Source organism: Protopterus annectens, chromosome 3.part0, assembly GCF_019279795.1.
Source record: "Protopterus annectens isolate FY-2018-M chromosome 3.part0, PAN1.0, whole genome shotgun sequence".
Lineage (NCBI taxonomy): Eukaryota > Metazoa > Chordata > Ceratodontiformes > Protopteridae > Protopterus > Protopterus annectens.
In genome coordinates this window covers 118,265,604-118,285,695 of record NC_056731.1, presented here as the reverse complement: position 1 = coordinate 118,285,695, position 20,092 = coordinate 118,265,604, and the positions used below count along the sequence as shown (strand labels likewise).

At 40.1% G+C, this 20,092-nt stretch overlaps 1 protein-coding gene across 1 annotated transcript in view; it reads right to left on the bottom strand.

Moving 5' to 3' along the window:
* Nucleotides 1–20,092, bottom strand: part of LOC122796777 (macrophage mannose receptor 1-like) — a 1,798,323-nt gene that overhangs the window by 1,131,748 nt on the left and 646,483 nt on the right. Inside the window, exon 11 of the mRNA XM_044065505.1 lies at nt 16,262–16,410. Within this exon, the coding sequence (XP_043921440.1) occupies nt 16,262–16,410 (149 nt within the window). The remainder of the gene's footprint in view (nt 1–16,261; nt 16,411–20,092) is intronic.

The window sequence follows — 20,092 nt, the reverse complement described above, 5'->3', positions numbered from 1 at the left end:
TAATGGATTGCAACTGTGAATGATTATTGTTTGTGGATGGAAAACACAACAACACTACAAGATGCTTTGCACCCACTGGCTATATCAGGTTAGATCTACAAAGTGTAAGATCTAAGGTTGGGAAATTAAGTAAGCAGCACACAATTCACAGGTTGTGTTCATTAACATCCAAATGGCTTTCATTTGTTGGGAAATGCATATGATATTATTTCCAGTTAATATCCTCACGCATTTTAAGGCCAATGATATAGAAAGATTTATACACTGCATGTCTCAGATTACTGGTCATATAACCAAAGAATGACCAACAAACACAGAAAGGTTAGGCAGAGCTATATATTTGTAAGCAATAATCATAACAGGTTGTGTGATCACTAAGTACACTACGGTTGTATGGTTTAATATTACTGTAGATGCTGTTTGCAGTTGTTTGTGTGCAGAATGAGTTCAGTTCTTTGCTGCAAAGCTGTTTATATGACAAAGAGGGATAAGGCACCCATCCTGTGTTCTGAAGGTGCATTGGAGTGAGAATTCAAATCCAAGTCTATGTAGATATATCTCATGTGAACCATCATTTTCTAGTGCGTATGTCATAGATTGTGTTTTCCTCATTTCAGCTACTTGTTCTTTTTACAGTTTTTCCTTTTCTGTCTTGGTTGGTATAATTGTTGTTCTTATTTTGTGGCCAGTGTTTGTGTGATGCAGCAGATAGCACAATAATAGGAATGGAGGAAATGAATGGCAGGTTTGGCTGTGCTTATCTCATTTGAGTGAAGTGCAGCAGTGTGCAAACTGGAAAACTGGAGGCAATAATAAGCAGACAGGACTGGGAGAGCCAAAGACAGAAGCTGGGTGCATTCAATTAATTCTGCTGGGCACCACGCAAACCTACTAAGTGATGTTACACGACACTTAACAGAAAGACCTTCAGAATGATTATTAAATTATGGAATGTCATGTAATTAGTCATGTAGCAGCAGGTATAAGTGTAGGGCTAGAGTACAGATGATCCTGGGTTCTAATACAGGGAGTGCAACCTTTTTTTTTTTACTGTTGTGGCATTGCACATGATATCAATGAGCTGAAACATGAACAACTGTTACTTCAACTTTCCTGTGGCAACAGGTGTAAGTGCAGGTTCTAATACAGGACATTCCATACACTTTTACTGTTGTTCTACCTCCCATTATATTCATTCTGAGTTAAAACTCTTTAGATCTTAATTACATGTATGAGGGATACGACACTATTATTGTGTCATCATATTAATCTTCCAATTGCTATTTATTCATTGTGCACTGCTACTCTCTATGCACCATCACGCAAATGCATTTTGCAGTTGTGCACACCCCAGTAAACATGATAACTGGAACTGGTGGAAAAGCATCAGTCTCCATTGCACTAGATCTGCTGGTAGACAGACTTGGCAGACGGGGATGTCCAGGAGTCTAGAATGTTCCTTGGACTCCTGATGAAGCACCACAGCCATAGGCTTTTGCAGGGGGGACTGTTCTGGCTCCCAGTACAAGTCTGAGGAGTGGGATAATTTAGCCTAGGCTATATCCATTGCCACTAATATCCCGCTCACAGAAGAGCAATGTAAACATCATTTTAATGACCTACAGCAGAGGAAGAGGAGTACACTCGATCATTGGCTTGAGGAATTTAGGACTGCGGACATCCCACATCTGTGTAAGTAACAACTCAAGAGAGTGCGTGTAAGAAAGCTAAATATAGGCAAGACTGGTATGCACAATGGTGTTCTGTTCTTTTCTGTTTTTTCCCCATCTGCCAGTGATCATGAGTGAAATGGCTTGAATTGCAGGGCTATATTTGAGAGACTGAGGAGAGCAAGTGGTATGTATGCAGTGAAAGAGAAATGTTGCACTAAAAGTTAAAGATAGTTTTTTTGGTATTTTATGCTGTTGTTGTTCATCCATCATTGTCAACGATGACCATCACATCAAGGAGGTTGAATGAGTACAGTGTGTCCGGCTGTGGCTGATAAGTCTGATGCAATTTTGGTAAGCTCTGCCACACATCAGGCACAAATATTCTATTGAGTTGGTTGGCAAAGAGTTGGCTATGGGTTTATGCAGCTCCTGTGTCCTCTGCACCTCTGCATTCCTGCAGCTTCATCAGACTGGACGGTCTTGCGCTGTAGTTTCCCAGGAGTTTGGATCAATGCCAAAGCTCTTCACAGAGACATTCAGAGTGTCCTTGAAGCATGTTTTCTGCCAACCTTGTGTGTGTTTGCCTCCCGCATGTTCACCATAGAACAGTCCTTTGGGGAGGCGTGTGTCTGGCACACATACAAGGTGGCCTGCCCACCTGATTTGGGCTCTCCTCAGCAGGATGTAGATACTTGGCAGTCCAGATTGAGAGAGCATAACTGTGTCTGGAACTTTGTCCTGCCAGGTAATTTTCAGCAGTCTTGTTAAGCAGTTCATATGAATGTGATTCAGCTTTTTGGCATGATGCTTATACACAGTCCATGTCTCACAGGCATAGAGTAGTGTGGGCAGTACTACTGCCTTGTACACCTTCAGCCTTGTGGACAGTTTGATGCTTCTCCTGTCCCAGACTGACTCCCGCAGCCATCCAAATGCAGAGCTTGCCTTGGTGATGAGTGTATCTGCCTCATCATCAATGTTCACAAATCTGGAGAGTGTGCTGCTGAGGTTTGTAAACTTGTCAACAGCCTTCAGCGGTGATAGTTGGTTCCACATACATCTTCTGTGGTGCAGGTTGATGCAAAACCTCAGTCTTCTTGGTATTGATTATGAGGCCGAAATTTCTGCAAGCAGTGGAAAAGCGATTCATGCTCTGCTGCATCTGGGTCTCTGTGGCAGCATTGAGTGTGCAATTATCTGTGAACAGGAAATCGTGCACAAAATCCTCTTCAACCTTGGTCTTGACCTGTAGCCTTTGCAGGTTAAAGAGCCTGCCATCAGTCCTGTATCTGATCTTAATGCTGGTTTATTCGTCATTGCAGAGGCCATCTGACAACATGGCAGAGAACATCATGCCGAACAGCATAGGTGCCAGTACACAGGCCTGGAAGAGCTTGGTGAGTTTATGTAACAAGACTGGTCACCCTGTCTTGAAGATTTCAGCTGGGATGGAGTCAGAGCCTTGGAGAGAAGCTTAATTGTTTCCTTAACCTCTGATTCCTTTGGAGGTTCTGCCAGGGACGTGTTAATGGCGACTTGCGGCTTGCAGTCAATGGCTTCGGCATTGATGGAGGAAGGCCTGTTCATTGTTGAATTGCTCAGCCCATCTTTCCAGGATGGCAATGTTGTCAGTGATTAGGGTGGACCCATCTGCACTGAGCAGTGGTGATGTTCTGGAGGACTGTGGCCCATAGATGGTCTTCAGGGCATCATAGAAATGCTTGAAGTTGTTATCAGCGTACTTCTGGATCTCATCTGCCTTTCTGCTGAGCCAGGAGTCTTGCATCTCTCTGAACTTTTCTTGCACGTTCGTTTGGATGGAGTTATAGGCTACTTTCTTGGAGACAGATGTATTTTATACAGTTGTATCAAATTGAACATGCATATCCCAATGGTAAATGCAAGTACGCATGCATTAGTCTCTAGAACAAACCAATTGTAAGAGTCCAATATTAGATTTTAGTCAGAGGTCGTGGGTTCATATATGACAATTCACAGCTATACAATACTGTTATTTCTTCAATAATATTTACATTAAATTCAAACCTCTGTACCAATGGCACAAATGCCCTACTGTAAACTGTAATCTGTATAATTGGAGCACACATATGTGCACTATATGCACATTTCAAGGATTACTTGCAGCTCTCTGTAGCATAGTGTGTATTTTTTTAGGAGGGTAGACTTAAATGTAAAACTTAAGATAATAGAGTTATATAATTGTATTAATGGAGGCTAGGTGTATTGGAGGTGGGTTCAAATCGTTTTATCATGATGTGGATTGGAGGAGAAATGGTGTAGGAGTTATTCTGAAGGAACAGTATGCTAAGAGTGTTTTGGAGGTGAAAAGAGTGTTGGATAGAGTGATGTTTATGAAGCTGAAAATTGATGGTGTAATGATGAATGTTGTTAGTGCATATGCTCCACAAGTTGGGTGTGCAATGGATGAGAAAGAAAAGTTTTGGAGTGAATTGGATGAAGTGGTGATGACTGTACCTAAGGGTAAGAGAGTGGTGATTGGAGCAGATTTCAATGGGCATGCTGGTGAAGGGAACAGAGGGGATGAGGAAGTTATGGGTAGGTATGGTATTAAACAAAGGAATTCAGAAGGTCAGATGGTAGTGGATTTTGTGAAAAGGATGGACATGGCTGTGGTGAATACATATTTTAACAAGAGGGAGGAGCATAGGGTGACATACAAGAGTGGAGGAAGATGCACACAGGTGGATTATATCTTATGTAGGAGGGCCAGTTTGAAGGAGACTGGAGACTGTAAAGTGGTGACCAGAGAAAGTGTAGTTAGGCAGCATAGGATGGTGGTTTGTAGGATGATGTTGGTGATCAAGAAGAGGAGGAGGAGTGTGAGGGCAGCACCAAGGATCAAATGGTGGAAATTGAAAAAGGGTAATTGTGAGGTGGAGTTCAGGGATGAGTGAAGACAGGCACTGGGTGGCAGTGAAGGGTTACCAAATAGCTGGGTAACTACAGCAGAGCTACTAAGGGAGATGGCAAGAAAAGTGCTTGGTATCACATCTAGACAGAGGAAGGATGACAAGGAGACATGGTGGTGGAATGAGGAAGTACAGGAGAGTATACAGACAAAGAGGTTGGCAAAGAAGAAGTGGGATTGTCAGAGAGATGAAAAAAGTAGACAGGAGTATAAGGAGATGAGGTGCATGGCAAAGAGAGAGGTGGTGAAGGCTAAGGATGAGCCATATGAAGAGTTGTATGAAAGGTTGGACATTAAGGAGGGAGAAAAGGACCTGTACCAATTGGCTAGACAGAGGGACCGAGCTAGGAAAGATGTGCAGCAGGTAAAGGTGATAAAGGATAATGAGGGAAACATACTCACAAGCAAGGAGAGTGTATTGAGGAGATGAAAAGAGTACTTTGAGGGGTTGATGAATGAAGAGAATGAGAGGGAGAGAAGGTTGGATGATGTAGGGATAGTGAATCATGAAGTACAATGGATTAGCAAGGAGGAAGTAAGGATAGCTGTGAAGAGAATGAAGAATGGAAAGGCTATTGGCACAGATGACATACCTCTGGAAGCATGGAGGTGTTTAGGTAAAATGGCAGTGAAGTTTTTAACCAGATTGTTCAATGAAATCTTGGAAAGTGAGAGGATGCCTGAGAAATGGAGAAAAAGTGTTTTGGTACCGATTTTTAAGAATAAGGGTGATGTGCAGAGCTGTAGTAACTACAGAGGGACTAAATTGATCAGTCATAGCATGAAGTTATGGAAAAAAGTAGTGGAAGCTAGGTTAAGAAGGGACATGGTGATTAGTGATCAGCAGTATGGTTTCATGCTGGGAAAGAGCACTACAGATGCGATGTTTGCACTGAGAGTGCTGACGGAGAAGTACAGAGAATGTCAGAAGGAGTTGTATTGTGTTTTTGTAGACTTAGAGAACACATATGACAGGGTGCCTAGAGAGGAGTTGTGGTATTGTATGAGAAAGTCAGGAGTGTCAGAGAAGTATGTAAGAGTGGTACAGGATATGTACTAGGGTAGTGTGACAGCGGTGAGGTCTGCAGTGGGAGTAATGGATGCGTTTAAGGTGGAGGTGGGGTTACATCAAGGATCGGCTCTGAGCCCTTTTTTATTTGCAATGGTGATGGATAGGTTGACAGACGAGATCAGACAGGAGTCCCCGTGGACTATGAGGTTTGCAGATGACACTGTGATTTGTAGTGAGCGTGGGGAACAAGTGGAGGAGACCCTGGAGAGATGGAGATATGCTTTAGAGAGAATTGGAATGAAGGTCAGCAGGACTAAGACAGAATATATGTGTGTGAATGAAAGGGAGGATAGAGGAATGGTGAGTATGCAAGGAGTAGAGGTGGCGAAGGTGGATGAGTTTAGATACTTGGGATCGATAGTTCAAAGTAATGGTGAGTGTAGAAGAGAGGTGAAGAAGAGAGGACAGGCAGGATGGAGTGGGTGGAGAAGAGTGTCAGGAGTGATTTGTGACAGACAAGTACCTGTAAGAGTGAAAGGGCAGGTTTACAAGAGGGTAGTGAGACCAGCTATGTTATATGGGTTGGAGACAGTGGCAGTGACAAAAAGGCAGGAGTTTGAGCTGGATGTGGCAGAGTTAAAGATGCTAAGATTTGCACTAGGTGTGACGAGGGTGAACAAGATTAAGAATAAGTATATTAGAGGGTCAGCCCAGGTTGGAAGGTTTGGAGACAAAGCCAGAGAGGCAAGATTATGTTAGTTTGGACATGTACTGAGGAGAGATGCTGAGTATATTGGGAAAAAGATGCTAAGGATGAAGCTACCAGGTAACAGGAAAAGAGGAAGGCCTAAGATAAGGTTTATGGATGTGGTGAGAGAGGACATGCAGGTGGTTGGTGTGACAGAGCAAGATGCAGAGGACAGGAAGAAATGGAAACAGGTGATCTGCTGTGGTGACCCCTAACGGGAACAGCCAAAAGAAGATGATGATGATGATTAATGGATTGTATGTCACATATAATGGTACTAATCTTATGTCTTTTTTTCTTACTCCAGTCCTTATCTCTCATTTTCTTTTTTTTCATTATTTTATTTTACTTTATTTTTAAAAATAGTTTTTATTTATTTTATGTTTTTTTATTATTATTTTATTTTAACCTCTTGCTAAAAATTGTTTTTTATTTTTATTTTATGCAGTGTATTTCTTTTTTCTTTTCTTTTTATGTCTCAGCAAAATGTGTCAATACCATCCATGTGTACCACATCACTAAATGCTCCTCAGCACAGTGAGGTAGACCAGGTCCAATGGATCAGCCTGTCCCTGCACCACTGGCAGCAGTACTGATGCCCAGCATATCTGGGAGCCACAGTGGTAGCATTGCCTCTGATGCCCTAGCATTATATGTGCTCCCAGATAGTCCTGACCCAGGAGCTGGACCAGAGCAGTAGCAGAGGTGGTGAGTTCATCACCCCCAGCAGGTTGCCAGGGGTGGTGCATAGAGTGGTGCACCACACCGTTGGTGCACACCTATGCCAACTGAAGAGGTTTCTCTCCTTCATTGTGCGTAGTACTAGGAGAAGGAAGAGATGTGAAGCACTCCAGCCACCTGGGGAATAAGGTGACAGTGATGGCAGTCCAATGGGTGAGGCCTTGATTCTCCCTGTCTCCCAGCTTGACTGCTGTGGCCCCAGGCTTTTCCTACCCTCACCCCAATCATGGTGTCTCCCAAACCTTTGTGGCCATTACTGTCCCTATCTCTTGTCTTGTCTGTCTTGTCTGTCTTGTCTGTCTGCAATTTCTTCCATACCTACCAAATTTCCCTACCCAGACATAACTATGTATCTTCCCTAACATTCCACTCTCTCTGAAATAAAAATTAAATGGGCACCTGTCCCACAAAAAAAAAAAAAAATCATCCCATACATAGCTCTCCATTTCGCACATGTGTCTTCTTGACACACTTGATTGGGTCCAACTGGCTATACAACATGATTGATTTGTGATTACCCCTTGCTCTAGAGGTAACACTCCAAATTCAGTTTATATTTTGCACATATGTTCAGTTTACACTGGTAAAGAATTGGCTAGCTATAGTATTTTTTAGTTACTCCTGCACATTCCTGTCCTACTTTCCCTTTGTTCTTTCCCCTGCTTGCTCCTCATTTCACCACTTCCTCGTCTACCTCATTTTAACACTTTTAACCTGGTAAAAAATAGAATCACACACAACACACATATGTAGCAGAAAAAGACAATAGATCCTTTCACTTCTTGGGCTCCATGTTTGCATGGAGGTGTGCATCATGTATCAATGGGCAGCAATGGTGAGCAGCAGCAAACTGCTGTGGTTGTCTCTGTGCAATGCCACTTAACACAATTCCACTATGCCAACACACAGCTACACACGCACTATAAAGAATCCATGTCATTGTGTTATCAATGTTTAAATAAAAGTATTTAAAAGCATTAGCAACACCTGGATTTGAATCCAGTACCATCTGGGCCAAAAAAAGAATGCATCAATGCATTAACATGTGCTGCCACAAAGTCATTTAAGTAGCAGGTGTATTTCATAGTCTCAGTACTAACTGTCAGACTTTAGCAATGTGACTCATGTTTGTGCACTGCTTAGCTAAGCAGAAGTATGTATATATCACATGTGCATGCACTTTGTCAACCATTGCCAAACTCGCTGCTTGCCGAGCTATGGAAAGTAAATATTGTTATGTATTACTAATGTTTACCATCCATTTCCTGTCCATGACATTAAATTACATGTGGAAACTTTAGAAACTGAAGGCCCTATCTAATAATATGTCACAAATTTACCATACAGCCACCCCCACCCCAAGCACTGCAACTCTGGTGTTTCAGTACTTTTTCCACACATATATATCACCTACACTACAGAAAGTAATCTCAAATGTTGTGTGATATGCAATGCACTTCAATCTGGTAGCATGCAGAACTACAGCTGTTTACCCATAAGCCTAAAAAGCCTTATCTGCAAGGAATCAGTATGGACCTTATGCACAAAGACGTAGGTGACCTTCAACACACTTGACCCAACCCATGCTGCTTTTCTCAAGGCTAGATCCAGCTAATTGATTTGTGTACTTCTTTGATACTAACCCCAAAGACCTTGATGAGGCATAACAGGACATACTGCCTATGCTGAGTTATCCAAATCCTTTGACACTGTTCCCATTCATGTCTCATAGTGAAGATCTCCCATCTGGGAATTAGATCATACAGATAACCAAATGACTCTCTGACAGAACACACAGTCTTAAAGTTGAGGACTGCTCCTCCACCACTAGCCCACTTACCAGTGGAATACCACAAGGATCTGTGCTGGGCCCTCATCTGTTTGGAAACTACTTCCTTGCTGTGCAGGCAACAGTAGATGGCCTGTGGTTTACCAAGTTTGCAGATGACTGTTCAATGGATGAATGCATATAGAGTTCCGCCAGTGATGGTAACATATTACTGAAGGGGCTGACACAGACAAATGATGGTGCCAATCTCAAGGACTATACCTTAAAGCAAACCTTGAATCATTGTTCCCTCTGGCAATGAAGTACCCCTGCTAACTATGATATACATAGCACTTATGTTGTGAGATTTGGGAACACACGTTAATAGCAATCTATACTTTAATCACTTATGTGTCCATAGTGGTGAGACACATATTCTGCATTGCACACCTCATACATATACACATCACATCCAAAATCAGGGAGGTCATAGCTCTGCTGTACTCTACCCTTACCAGACCACAAATTGAGTACAATGCTCCCTTCTGTCTGTACCTCACCAGACAGCTGCAGCAATAGTAGGAAACAAAGACATACACTGAAAGAGTGAAAGACCTGTTACTGTACTCAATATCATGCAAGGTGCTAAGTGGTGACCTTTGCTTGGCCTACATAGCAGTGTCAGATCCTGCCCTACTGGAAATGCTGGACATCTGCAAATCAAATGAGATAAGACTAACATGCTCCAGGGTTCACAACATAGCCAGTCCAACCTTCATAACTGACTGGGTGATTGTAAACTCATCTCTGGGGTGGCATATATGTCCTTCATAGACAGGGCCAGTTGGTGCTGCTCACAAAATCACTTTACTAACAATGACCAACTAACAATGCTCAATGAGGATACTTGTGTTTTTTACACAGTTAGGCTTTTAAACACCCTAGGGCCTTTAGGCTAGTAGCCTCCTATGAAAATATGAGGCTATTTACTTATGCAGGCCTCCCAACCTCTTGTCTCCCACATGGCCTGCTGATGTCATCTACTATAAGTTAACCTGCACTGTTGCACAAATCAGACTTGTGGCATTTATGTAAAGTACTGCATTCTGTAGTCTGTGTACTTAGGTAGGGGTTCTGTTCTCACTGCAGTCAAGTGTGTGTGTGTGTGTGTGTGTGTGTGTGTGTGTGTGTGTGTGTGTGTGTGTGTGTGTGTGTGTATGTGTGTGTGTGTGTGTGTGTGTGTCTGTGTGCATGCTCTTGCTTGACATTACAGAGGACATTTTACAACAGCATGTGGTACATTGTTATTACCATACTGTCCTCTACTAACACTGCTGATGTCATCAGCTATAAAGTGTTGCCTGAGACACTCAAGACATACACCTTCCTGATACAGTTGAATATATACTTCAACACACCCTCCACATGGGCTGTTCCCATAAAAGGGTGTACATCAAAATGCACTCATCTGACTTGGTGGAACAGCACCTGATGCATGCATGTATAGAGAAATCCTGCCTCTCCTCAACTGTGAGGTAGACCAACATGTCATCATGAGCCTTTTCTAAATGGACACTAGTAATATTCCAGCTGTGTGCAACAGACCTGTGTGAGCCGTTAATGCTAAATCATGTCTGTTACATCTGATAGATGCCCTCAAAGTGGTCATCGAGGGCATACATGATGATAGCAATATCACCTCATGGATCATGACCAGGTCAAGGCATTTGACACAAATACACACTGAAGTATTCAATCAATACTGTCATATGTGGCCATAAACAGCTGTAACACCAACTGGGTAAACCAGTGTATTAAATATGTGGCCTCTCACTATGCTGAAATATGTGAAGTGACCTATATCTCAGGTGATCAGATCCATTCATGAGGGCTGTGTGATAGGCTCTTTCCTGTCCATTATTTAAGTGATGGACATCACAGATGACATACACATCCTTGGTCCAAACAGTTGCCCGAAGACCTACATATTGTGAGCAATCATTGATTCCAACTGTGATATTAGTATAAAACAGACAGTATCAACACATACTAAATATTGTTGCCACAGCCATGACAACACCTGCAATGACATGAAAGCATGGGGGGGGGTTTGTTAAGTCAGGTATACAAACACACCCAATCAGGTCATTAGCTAGGTGACCCATGTCCTGGGTACGTGGTAAGTGGAACATCCACCAGCATTTAGTCACAGTGCTTACTACTCCTTGAATGTAACACAAGTACTCAGTATGTGAAGGGCATCCACATCAGAGGCCATAATACCTTCATAGTTCCCAGACTTCATTACACCAATAACTGAGTACACTGCACCCTTTTTCATGTACCACCCTACGCATCTCCCAGTGATGTGTAACTGAAATGTACCGGCTTCATTACAGTGAGCTGTCACACCACTTATTGGCCATACCTAGGTGTTCTTTTTGTGAAATATACATGACTGTTTAACGGTGCAGAACACCAATCAAGTTATTATACCAGATGCATGTGTACTACCTGTTCTGCTGATGCACACACTACATACACAGGTGTTTGACACCATTAATGGCATGTATAACACTGTAGAGTGTGCTGTATGTATATATATATATATATATATATATATATATATATATATATATATATATATATATATGGCATGCACACCAGTCAGTTAGCCTGTAGTGCTCATAATGTCACATACAGGTATAGCGTTGTCCCTCCTAACACCTACAGTAGATGTTACCATGTCAGGACAGTGTGCTTAGTTACTCTCATAGAGTGTAGATGTATCATAATAGTTGTTCAAGTGCGCACGTATGCGCGTGTGTGTGTGTGTGTGTGTGTGTGTGTGTGTGTGTGTGTGTGTGTGTGTGTGTGTGTGTGTGTGTGTGTGTGTGTGTGTGTGTGTGTGTGTGTGTGTGTGTGTGTGTGTGTGTGTGTGTGTGTGTGTGTGTGTGTGCGCGTGCGCAGACTCATCTCTTATCTCTCTAAATCACATATGTTATGTCAGAGGCATGGGATTACTGGTGGTATTATTCGATATTGCCCATGATTGCAGTTGATTTTTTTAAGGTTTTCCATGAGCCTAAACCTGTGCCCACCTTGGTGGAGACCCCTTCTGAGAGTACACTCATATTCAGGCATATCAGCTTGCACAGCTTCACAAAATGCACCCTACCTCAGTTATATGTCATATCCTTGATAGATGTCCTCTGCATTATTCATGTCAGGATGTTTATCTCACACAAACATCCTCCTCATTGTTATTTCACCTTGTGTGACAGTCACATAATACACAGTTTCACTGTACAGTCCCTACTGTACCATATAGATACGAGACTGGTGTTGATGCTACAACCATCTTCCATTGACATGTCCTCATCTACTGTACATTAGATTGTGTCACCTGTCCTCTTTCCCTGCTCTCATTCCTACAATTCATCTGTGTGTCATTGTTCAATGCACACAGTTTCCCCAAATGTTCATTTTACATGGCAGTCCATGTACCATTACAGATCATTTACACAGCTTCAGTGCACAATGCCAGGAATGGAATATCAAAATTCTCTGCACTATAGATACAATGTCCTGTACTGTGCTTGGACCATATACTTTGCATTCATATGTCTCAACTGTCCAGATAATCCCAGGATGTCCAGATGTGCTCCTTATCAAATCTGTGGCTTTCTACCATATCACTGGGATGATCTTAGGACTGATGAAAGTCAATATTACATACATTTGGTTGATATTTCACAACTGTCCTAATTTGTGCAGAATGTCATTTTTGTCTCACATTTTTGACCTTTTACTCATAATATTCTGTTTTTCTGACAATTTACTGGCATGTCATTGCAGACTGAAGACAGAAACCGATGACAGATATTCAAGTTTCAAACTTCATGCTCTTCAGAAAATTCATGCCACTGTAAACCGTATTATTCTATCACCTTTCTAAGTTTGGAAGAACAATATTAGAATCTGTCTCTAATTTGTGCCCTTTGCCCCCCATTATTTCTTGGTCTAAGAGGTCAAGAGGTATGTGTTGGATTCATTCTACCACATTTGTTTGCAACATCTATGTCAAGTAAGTCCCTATTTCTGGTTAATTGTCCCTGCATTATGATGGCCTGTATGCAGATGAGTTGCACTAACAAATTGACATCTATCTGTGAAGCCCTGGTGATCATTATGGCAGTCTGCAAAAAATTCTTAGGCCATAGATGCTGTGCCTTAAACAGAATTCCTATCCACATTCGCTTACACAGTTTCCTGGCCAGCAACACTGTTGCCGGCCATTATACCTCGCTTAGATGTGCCACGCAGCATTAATATGCATTCTGTGCTGCCACTCGCCGTGCATCACTGCTCACACATTTAAACTCTTTATAGTTTTTGTGTGAAGCCTACATAGAGTTTAATGAATCCATGGGACAGTCTGGCCAGACCCCCTCATCTCTCCCTATTTTTCAGGAATGTCCCTATTTTCAGGCTTATTTACCCGTGTACATGATGCACCTATTTTTGGAGCTTTGTCCCATTTTCATTTTGATTTCCCCTTGCACAATTTTTCTTAATCACCCTCATCATTATGACTTTTGAAGCCGTCTAGTACAAAGAAAAAACACCCTACATGATCAACATACAAGTGGCACCAAAAATTTAAACAAAGAGGACATACATCTTACATCTCTCTTTTTCAGAAGCAAAATAAATGAAGTTGTGTGGTGGAATTTTGCAATACAGTTCATTAAAGTCAACAGATTTTACATTGTCTCTATGCTAATTTGTTTATATTAGCCATCATTTTGTCACTCTGTTTTTTAAACATTCCTAAGTAGTATCTGACATTCTTACTGAAAACAGAGATAGTTATGTGCTATTTGGTGTTCAGATTATATGCTAATTAGATGTCCGCATTGTTAGCTAAATGTACTTACTTTTCATAGTTATGTGTTCCTATTTCCAATGTCTGCAGATTAAGAGGTATAAGTCTGAGAAATACATTTACCATGACAAATGTCATTTCAGCATATCTATTACACAATGACCCCCCATTAATATTCCAAAATGTGCACGCTGATTGGTCAGCATGCACGTTGTAAATCAGAGTTATAGTAATGGAAAAAGGTCCAGTCACCTGGACTTTTGCCATTAGTATAACTCTTTTTTTACAGCAACGGAGAACGCAAGATCTCCGTTGCTTTTCACACTGTCTCGCTATGTTAAATGAGTTTAACATAGCGAGACAGCTTTAAAAAAGTAACAGAGATCTTCCTATCTCCATTGCTTTTTTTAAAGGTGTCTCACTATGTTAAATGGGTTTAACATAGTGAGACAGTGTGTAAAAAGCAACAGAGATCTTGCTTTCTCCGTTGCTTTTTTCAATGCTGTCTCGCTATGTTAAACTCCTTTAACATAGCGAGACAGTTTGCAAAAAGCAACGGAGATCTTGCTTTCTCTGTTGCTTCTGCCCACAGCTCTGATTTACCCTCGTGACCAAACCACACCAACCATAGGTAAATCCAGCATTACCCAAACCCAGACATGGGTTATTGCTATATCCTACTTTCTGTCATACTAGATCATCCAGTACCTTAAGTCTCATCCAAAAAGTGAAATAATTAACTTTGGAATCAGTGCTCATGTGACATAATTAGTGGACCCCCAACACACATGCATCAAATCCAGACCCAGTGTCAGCTGAAAGTGGATATCGTAGCTCAGACCCTTTTTCTTAAGTACCACAGAAGTTTAAGATAGCAGACATTAGCTGTCATAACAGTATGTTTAAGCAAAAAAAGATCTTAAGAAGGATTTTGCAGACAATTCTCACCTCTTTCCCTCATAGAGCTGCATTAAGTCCCTTGCACTCGCCATTTTACAACTACAGCGATCCCCATATATATTCTGTAATCTTTTATAAAAAGATAAATGACTTAACCATCTGTCTCAATCTGACAACAGCTTATTTGGGTCAAGCTGGACCTGGCTATTTTTTACCAAATTTACAATCTTACTTCCATCAGTATCAACAAAGGGAATAAAAACTGCATCTAGGACCACAAATACATACCCCCCACTTCCTATTCTGGTTTCATCAGACAGGCTTTACTGTATGAAACTAATGAATGGTCAGTTTACTACCACAGACATCCCCAAGCTTTAGCTGGATTACAGAACTGTTAATGAAGGTGTGGTTGGCATCATCCTTTGCATGGAAAGGGGAATACTTGCCTATATAGTTTACAGTCATCTTTGAGAGGACTTGTTGGCTTTAATCTCAAAAAATATAGATGATCTTTGATTTTATTGCTAATTTAAGTAAATGATCAGGCTGTCTATGAATGCTTTTATTGTGTTTAGTTCTTGCTTGTAATTATATTCTGCTGATTCCCTTAAGACAGTCCAGAGCAGGGATCACAAAACACTGAATGTTGCTCCTCTCATGGCTCACCTCACAACCAGTCACGGTCTCAGCTCTAGTGACATCAGCATATCTGATGTTACTCATGCCATGGGGCCACAGGTGTAAGCTGATGTCACAAGGCTAGCAAGGGAAAATAATGGTCATCATATGATTTAAAGGGGACACTTGGAATTTCATGGTACTCTGTTATTTTGCTATGAAATTTGATATTTTCCTGCAAATACTGAACGTATGAGTTGTACCCACATGGACAGCAGAAATGCATCAACCAAAATGCACTGCAATGTGATACCAGTATATTCCTGAACTAAAAAGTGTATTATCTATGTATGTATTTATTTAGTTATTAAATTCTTGTTACTTAATGGCTAAAGAAATTCACAAGTGCTTATACCAGCTATTTGTGAGAAAATTGACTTGCAGCAAATTTGTCATGCAACAGCATCATAACATATTACATAAAAAATTCTTAAGATGGGGCCTGATTCTGCCAGATACTAATTTGTTATATAAATAGTACACAAAGATGTTATTTATGTCTCTGCCATTCTATGTAGCATACATAACTATCAACCTCTTACATCAGGAAATATAGACAATGTCTAAAATAACGTGTGGACAAAGCTCTAAACTAGGTATAGATTTCAAATATTGTTCTTATAAACTTAGGAAGTTTCTAGAATGACAATATTTGTCTTAGCATGCATTTTATGAAGGATATGAAGACTGACCCTCAAATGTATGTCATTATTTAATGAATTTAATCCTCAGTGATTTGCTAGAAAACCACACATTTTATGAGGAATAAACCAAAAATCTGGACAGTATACCAGTATATGAGCTGTGGCTAAGATGTCACTGTGTGTCTCTCAAGGACATGCAAAGTTCCTAGTAAATCAGAAAACATTAATAAACATGACTGTAATTTTTAAAATTTACCTGGCATCTGTGCATTCCAGTTGGTAAATGTTACTGTCTCTAAATCAGTCCATGTAAATGTTCCTTTCTTCTGTATGTTGGACATACCAAGCCAAAAATATTTCTCTGGTCTCAGGCCAATTAAAGTTGTCAGATAAGCCTGCTCATATCTGCAAAAATGTGAAAAAAAGTAGTGGGTAAAAGAATTTTCAGCCATGTCACATTTCAGTAGTACTCATAATTTGCATTCAAGGTAATGCATTTAGATTCAACCACTGAAGTGAATGACAAAGCACCCTTCTCCACTTTGCATGCAAGCTGCATGCAGCAACTAGTGGAATTACATCTCCCTCAACTGTCTTGATTTTGGATTGATACCCCTAATTTTGTCTCAAACTTTTGCTCTATCATCATTCTAAGAAGTTCTAAGCTACCAATAACAGCAATTGCATTTTAAAAGGATCCCTCTTCCATAATTATTTTTGTTTTGTCAGCTATTTGTTTGAAGATTAACTTGCAGCAAATTTGTCATGCAAAAGCATCATAACGTAGCAAAACAATTCCAGATCAATGAGGTGATTATGCCGAGTGGTAGGAGGCAGAAGTGGAAAGCAAAATGATTCGGTAGTGGAAAGTGAGAAAAGAGCAACAGAAACAGTTTTATGCGTAAACGTAATGCAGCAGTATTACAGTTTCAGTCACACAGAAAATAAGCGGGCAGACAGAAACTAAATCATAGAAAATGTTTGGATTGTAATGAGCAGGACATTTGAGAGGGAGTGATTTACTGGAAGGTGAACAGACTGAGTACATTTTGCATCGTTTCCCTATATCCATTATGGGTTTCCTTATGCTATTTTGATTTCCTCCCACCTCTCAAAGCATGATGTTTAATGACAACTCTAAATTATCCCTCCATGTAATTCTTACTTTTGCCCTTGTGACCTGTGGTCTGGCTGGAAAAGATCTGCATCGACCAGTCCATACATCTTTTAATAGATTTTTTACAACCTTTGTAAGGGACTTTATTGAGAGATATATGTGCCATACAGATAGAAATATTAAACAGGTTTCCAGGAGACAGTTTTAAAATACAGTTAGAAGAACTGTACGACCATTTGGCCCTTTATGAGAAGCAACTAAAAGAAAGAAATTGCAACGAGACTTTAGAGATTTCAAGAATGAGAATGTCTTTTCTTGGCCTAAAGAGGACTGCAGCAGAGGTATGAATCCCTTTATTTCAACTCCTACTACCGGGGAGTCAGTGGAGTCCACTGAAGCATATGCACCTACATCCAGTAACAATGCCCCTAACAATGTCCCTCTCATACCCGTGGATCCATCTAAGCATATAGCTCAACCAGTGATACCCAATATGCCTTTTTCCCTCCTAGCCTATTTACTAATAGACAAGGGGCAATCGAGAGGATGTTCCAAGAGTTGTTCAAGGAAGGGGTGTTTATGTCAAATGGATCAATTAGTTACAGCATTAGGGATGTCAGCTCAGAACAAAACACACTAGTAAATCAACTGGTATTCAATATTTCATCTATTTTTCTTACTGAAGCACAACTTTCGTTATTGAATAAGGGGCTCAACTTTGTCCCCAGTAGATCTTTTGATGTTTCAGATGTACTCTTAGACTTAAGACTGTTTGCAAAAATATATCTTTGTCTATGTGTTATCCTGAGTCAAGTGTAGAGGAAAATATTTTCAAGAAACCAAGTACTTTTACTTCAAATATACATTTGTTTTTGGAGGCATTTGTTAGTAATTGTGAAAGTGAGATTTTTGAATCTCTGAATAAAAAACATAGACATTCATTTTATACTCTATCTCATGATGAACAAGTTGCACTAAGAGAAGCATCACATATTGAGATATGCCTCCCTGATAAAGGAGGAGGCAAAGTGGTTATGGACAGACAAGTTTATTTAGAGAGTATGTCTGATTGCTATCTGATAATAAAACTTATATTCAGATTAATAGATCTACAGGAGATGGGTTAATTGCTAGAATACAATTTTGTGTACATGATTTGTTGTTGACAGAGCTTATAAAGACAGACCTTTTTGAATAGTTCTGTGTGGAACATCCAACAATACCAATAATTTATAGTCTCCCTAAAATCCATAAGGATCAGAACAACCCCCCAATGCACCCAACTGTATCTTCTAAAGGGTGGGCTACAGAGCCATTCTCCATTTATGTTGAAAAGACACTGAGACCTGTTTTGGATGTGATACTAACTGTACTGTGAGATACAAAACAATTTCTCAAATATTTATTCCAATGGTCAATGTTAACAGGGATATCAGCAATGTTTGTTTAGTGACCCTTGATGTGAATTCCCTTTTTATAGTAATACCAAATAATATTGGTATTGAGAATATTAGACTCTACCTTACAGAATGTACTGACTTTATCACCAGTAAGATGGAACTTATTTGTACCCTGTTAGAATTAATTCTTGAGAACAATGTATTTATCATCAGGAGTCAATATTATTTGCAACATTTTGGTGTGGCCATGGGCACAGCATGTGCCAAAAGCTATGCCAACCTTGTTTTATCATACTGGGAATGTAAACAAGTACTTAATGCCAATCAGTTTTCCAAATTTGTGAGTCTGTATAGGCATTTTGTAGATGATATTTTTGTTTGTGGACAGATCTTCTGGATAGTTTAATGCTTTCATAGAGTATTTGCACAGTGCCGCCACATTTTTTAGGTTTACTCATTATTTATCATATGATAGCATTGATTTTTAAGATGTTTCAGTTAAGATAGATGACCTACTGGGTTTCAAAACAAAGATGTATAGGAAACCCTGCAGCAAAAATCAATTTTACATAAGTCTAGTATGCATCCTAGACATGTGACTAGAAATATATTGAAAGGGCAGTTTAGGAGAGCCAGAAGGCTCTGCAATATTTATATGAGATATGATGCCTGGTAGATGGTATGAGTGCAGAGTTTGTAGCACATGTTTATCCTAAAAAGGATGTTCAAATGAGTCTGAATCAAGTACATTCTATGTGTGATACCACAGCCAAATCATATTTTTCAAAGGGCCTTAGTGGAACAAATATGGTTGAGACTAATAGGTATAGGATCAGTAGGGTAGTTCTTACCTACTGAAGTGACATTATTACCTGTGATATTATTAGGAAGAATTGGCATTTGCTACTAAATTGCCCAGAGTTTAGGAAAGTCATAGATGATAGGCTGAGATTTGCCTTTAAGAACAATACTTCTCTTAAAAGAAGTCTATGTTACAAACAACAGAATGATTTTGGTCAGTTTAGATCTGAATGGGAGATCACCTTTTGTTGTTGTAGATGTAAGGCTTGCAAGTATATTCTCAGTTGTACTTCTTATTTGTTCCCTAGGACTGGACAGAAGGTTGAATTCTCCTTTTATGCTGATTGGATGAGTAGGAATTTAATCTACTTTGCTTGTTTTCCTAGATGTACTTCCTACTATGTAGGTAAAACTAACAGAACTTTTAAGAAGAGGATTCTGTAACACATAGGGGACATTAGGAACAAGACAAAATCAATTACATTAACACAACATGTACAGACTTATGTTGAAGACCACAAATTCAAGTTTTTAGTGTTGGAATTGTTGGCAGATAACAAAAGAGGCAGTAATGTGAAAAGTAAAACAGAAGAAAAGGAACTGAGATGGATTCTGACACTACAGACACATGCGTATCCAGTTCTAAATGATAAATTATCACTTAGGCCAGTTTAAAAAAAAATGTCCATTAAAACATTGAACAGTAGTAAGAGTTTTGGTTGAACATGGTTTATATCTGTCAGAACTTTATACTTCTATGTTATGTATC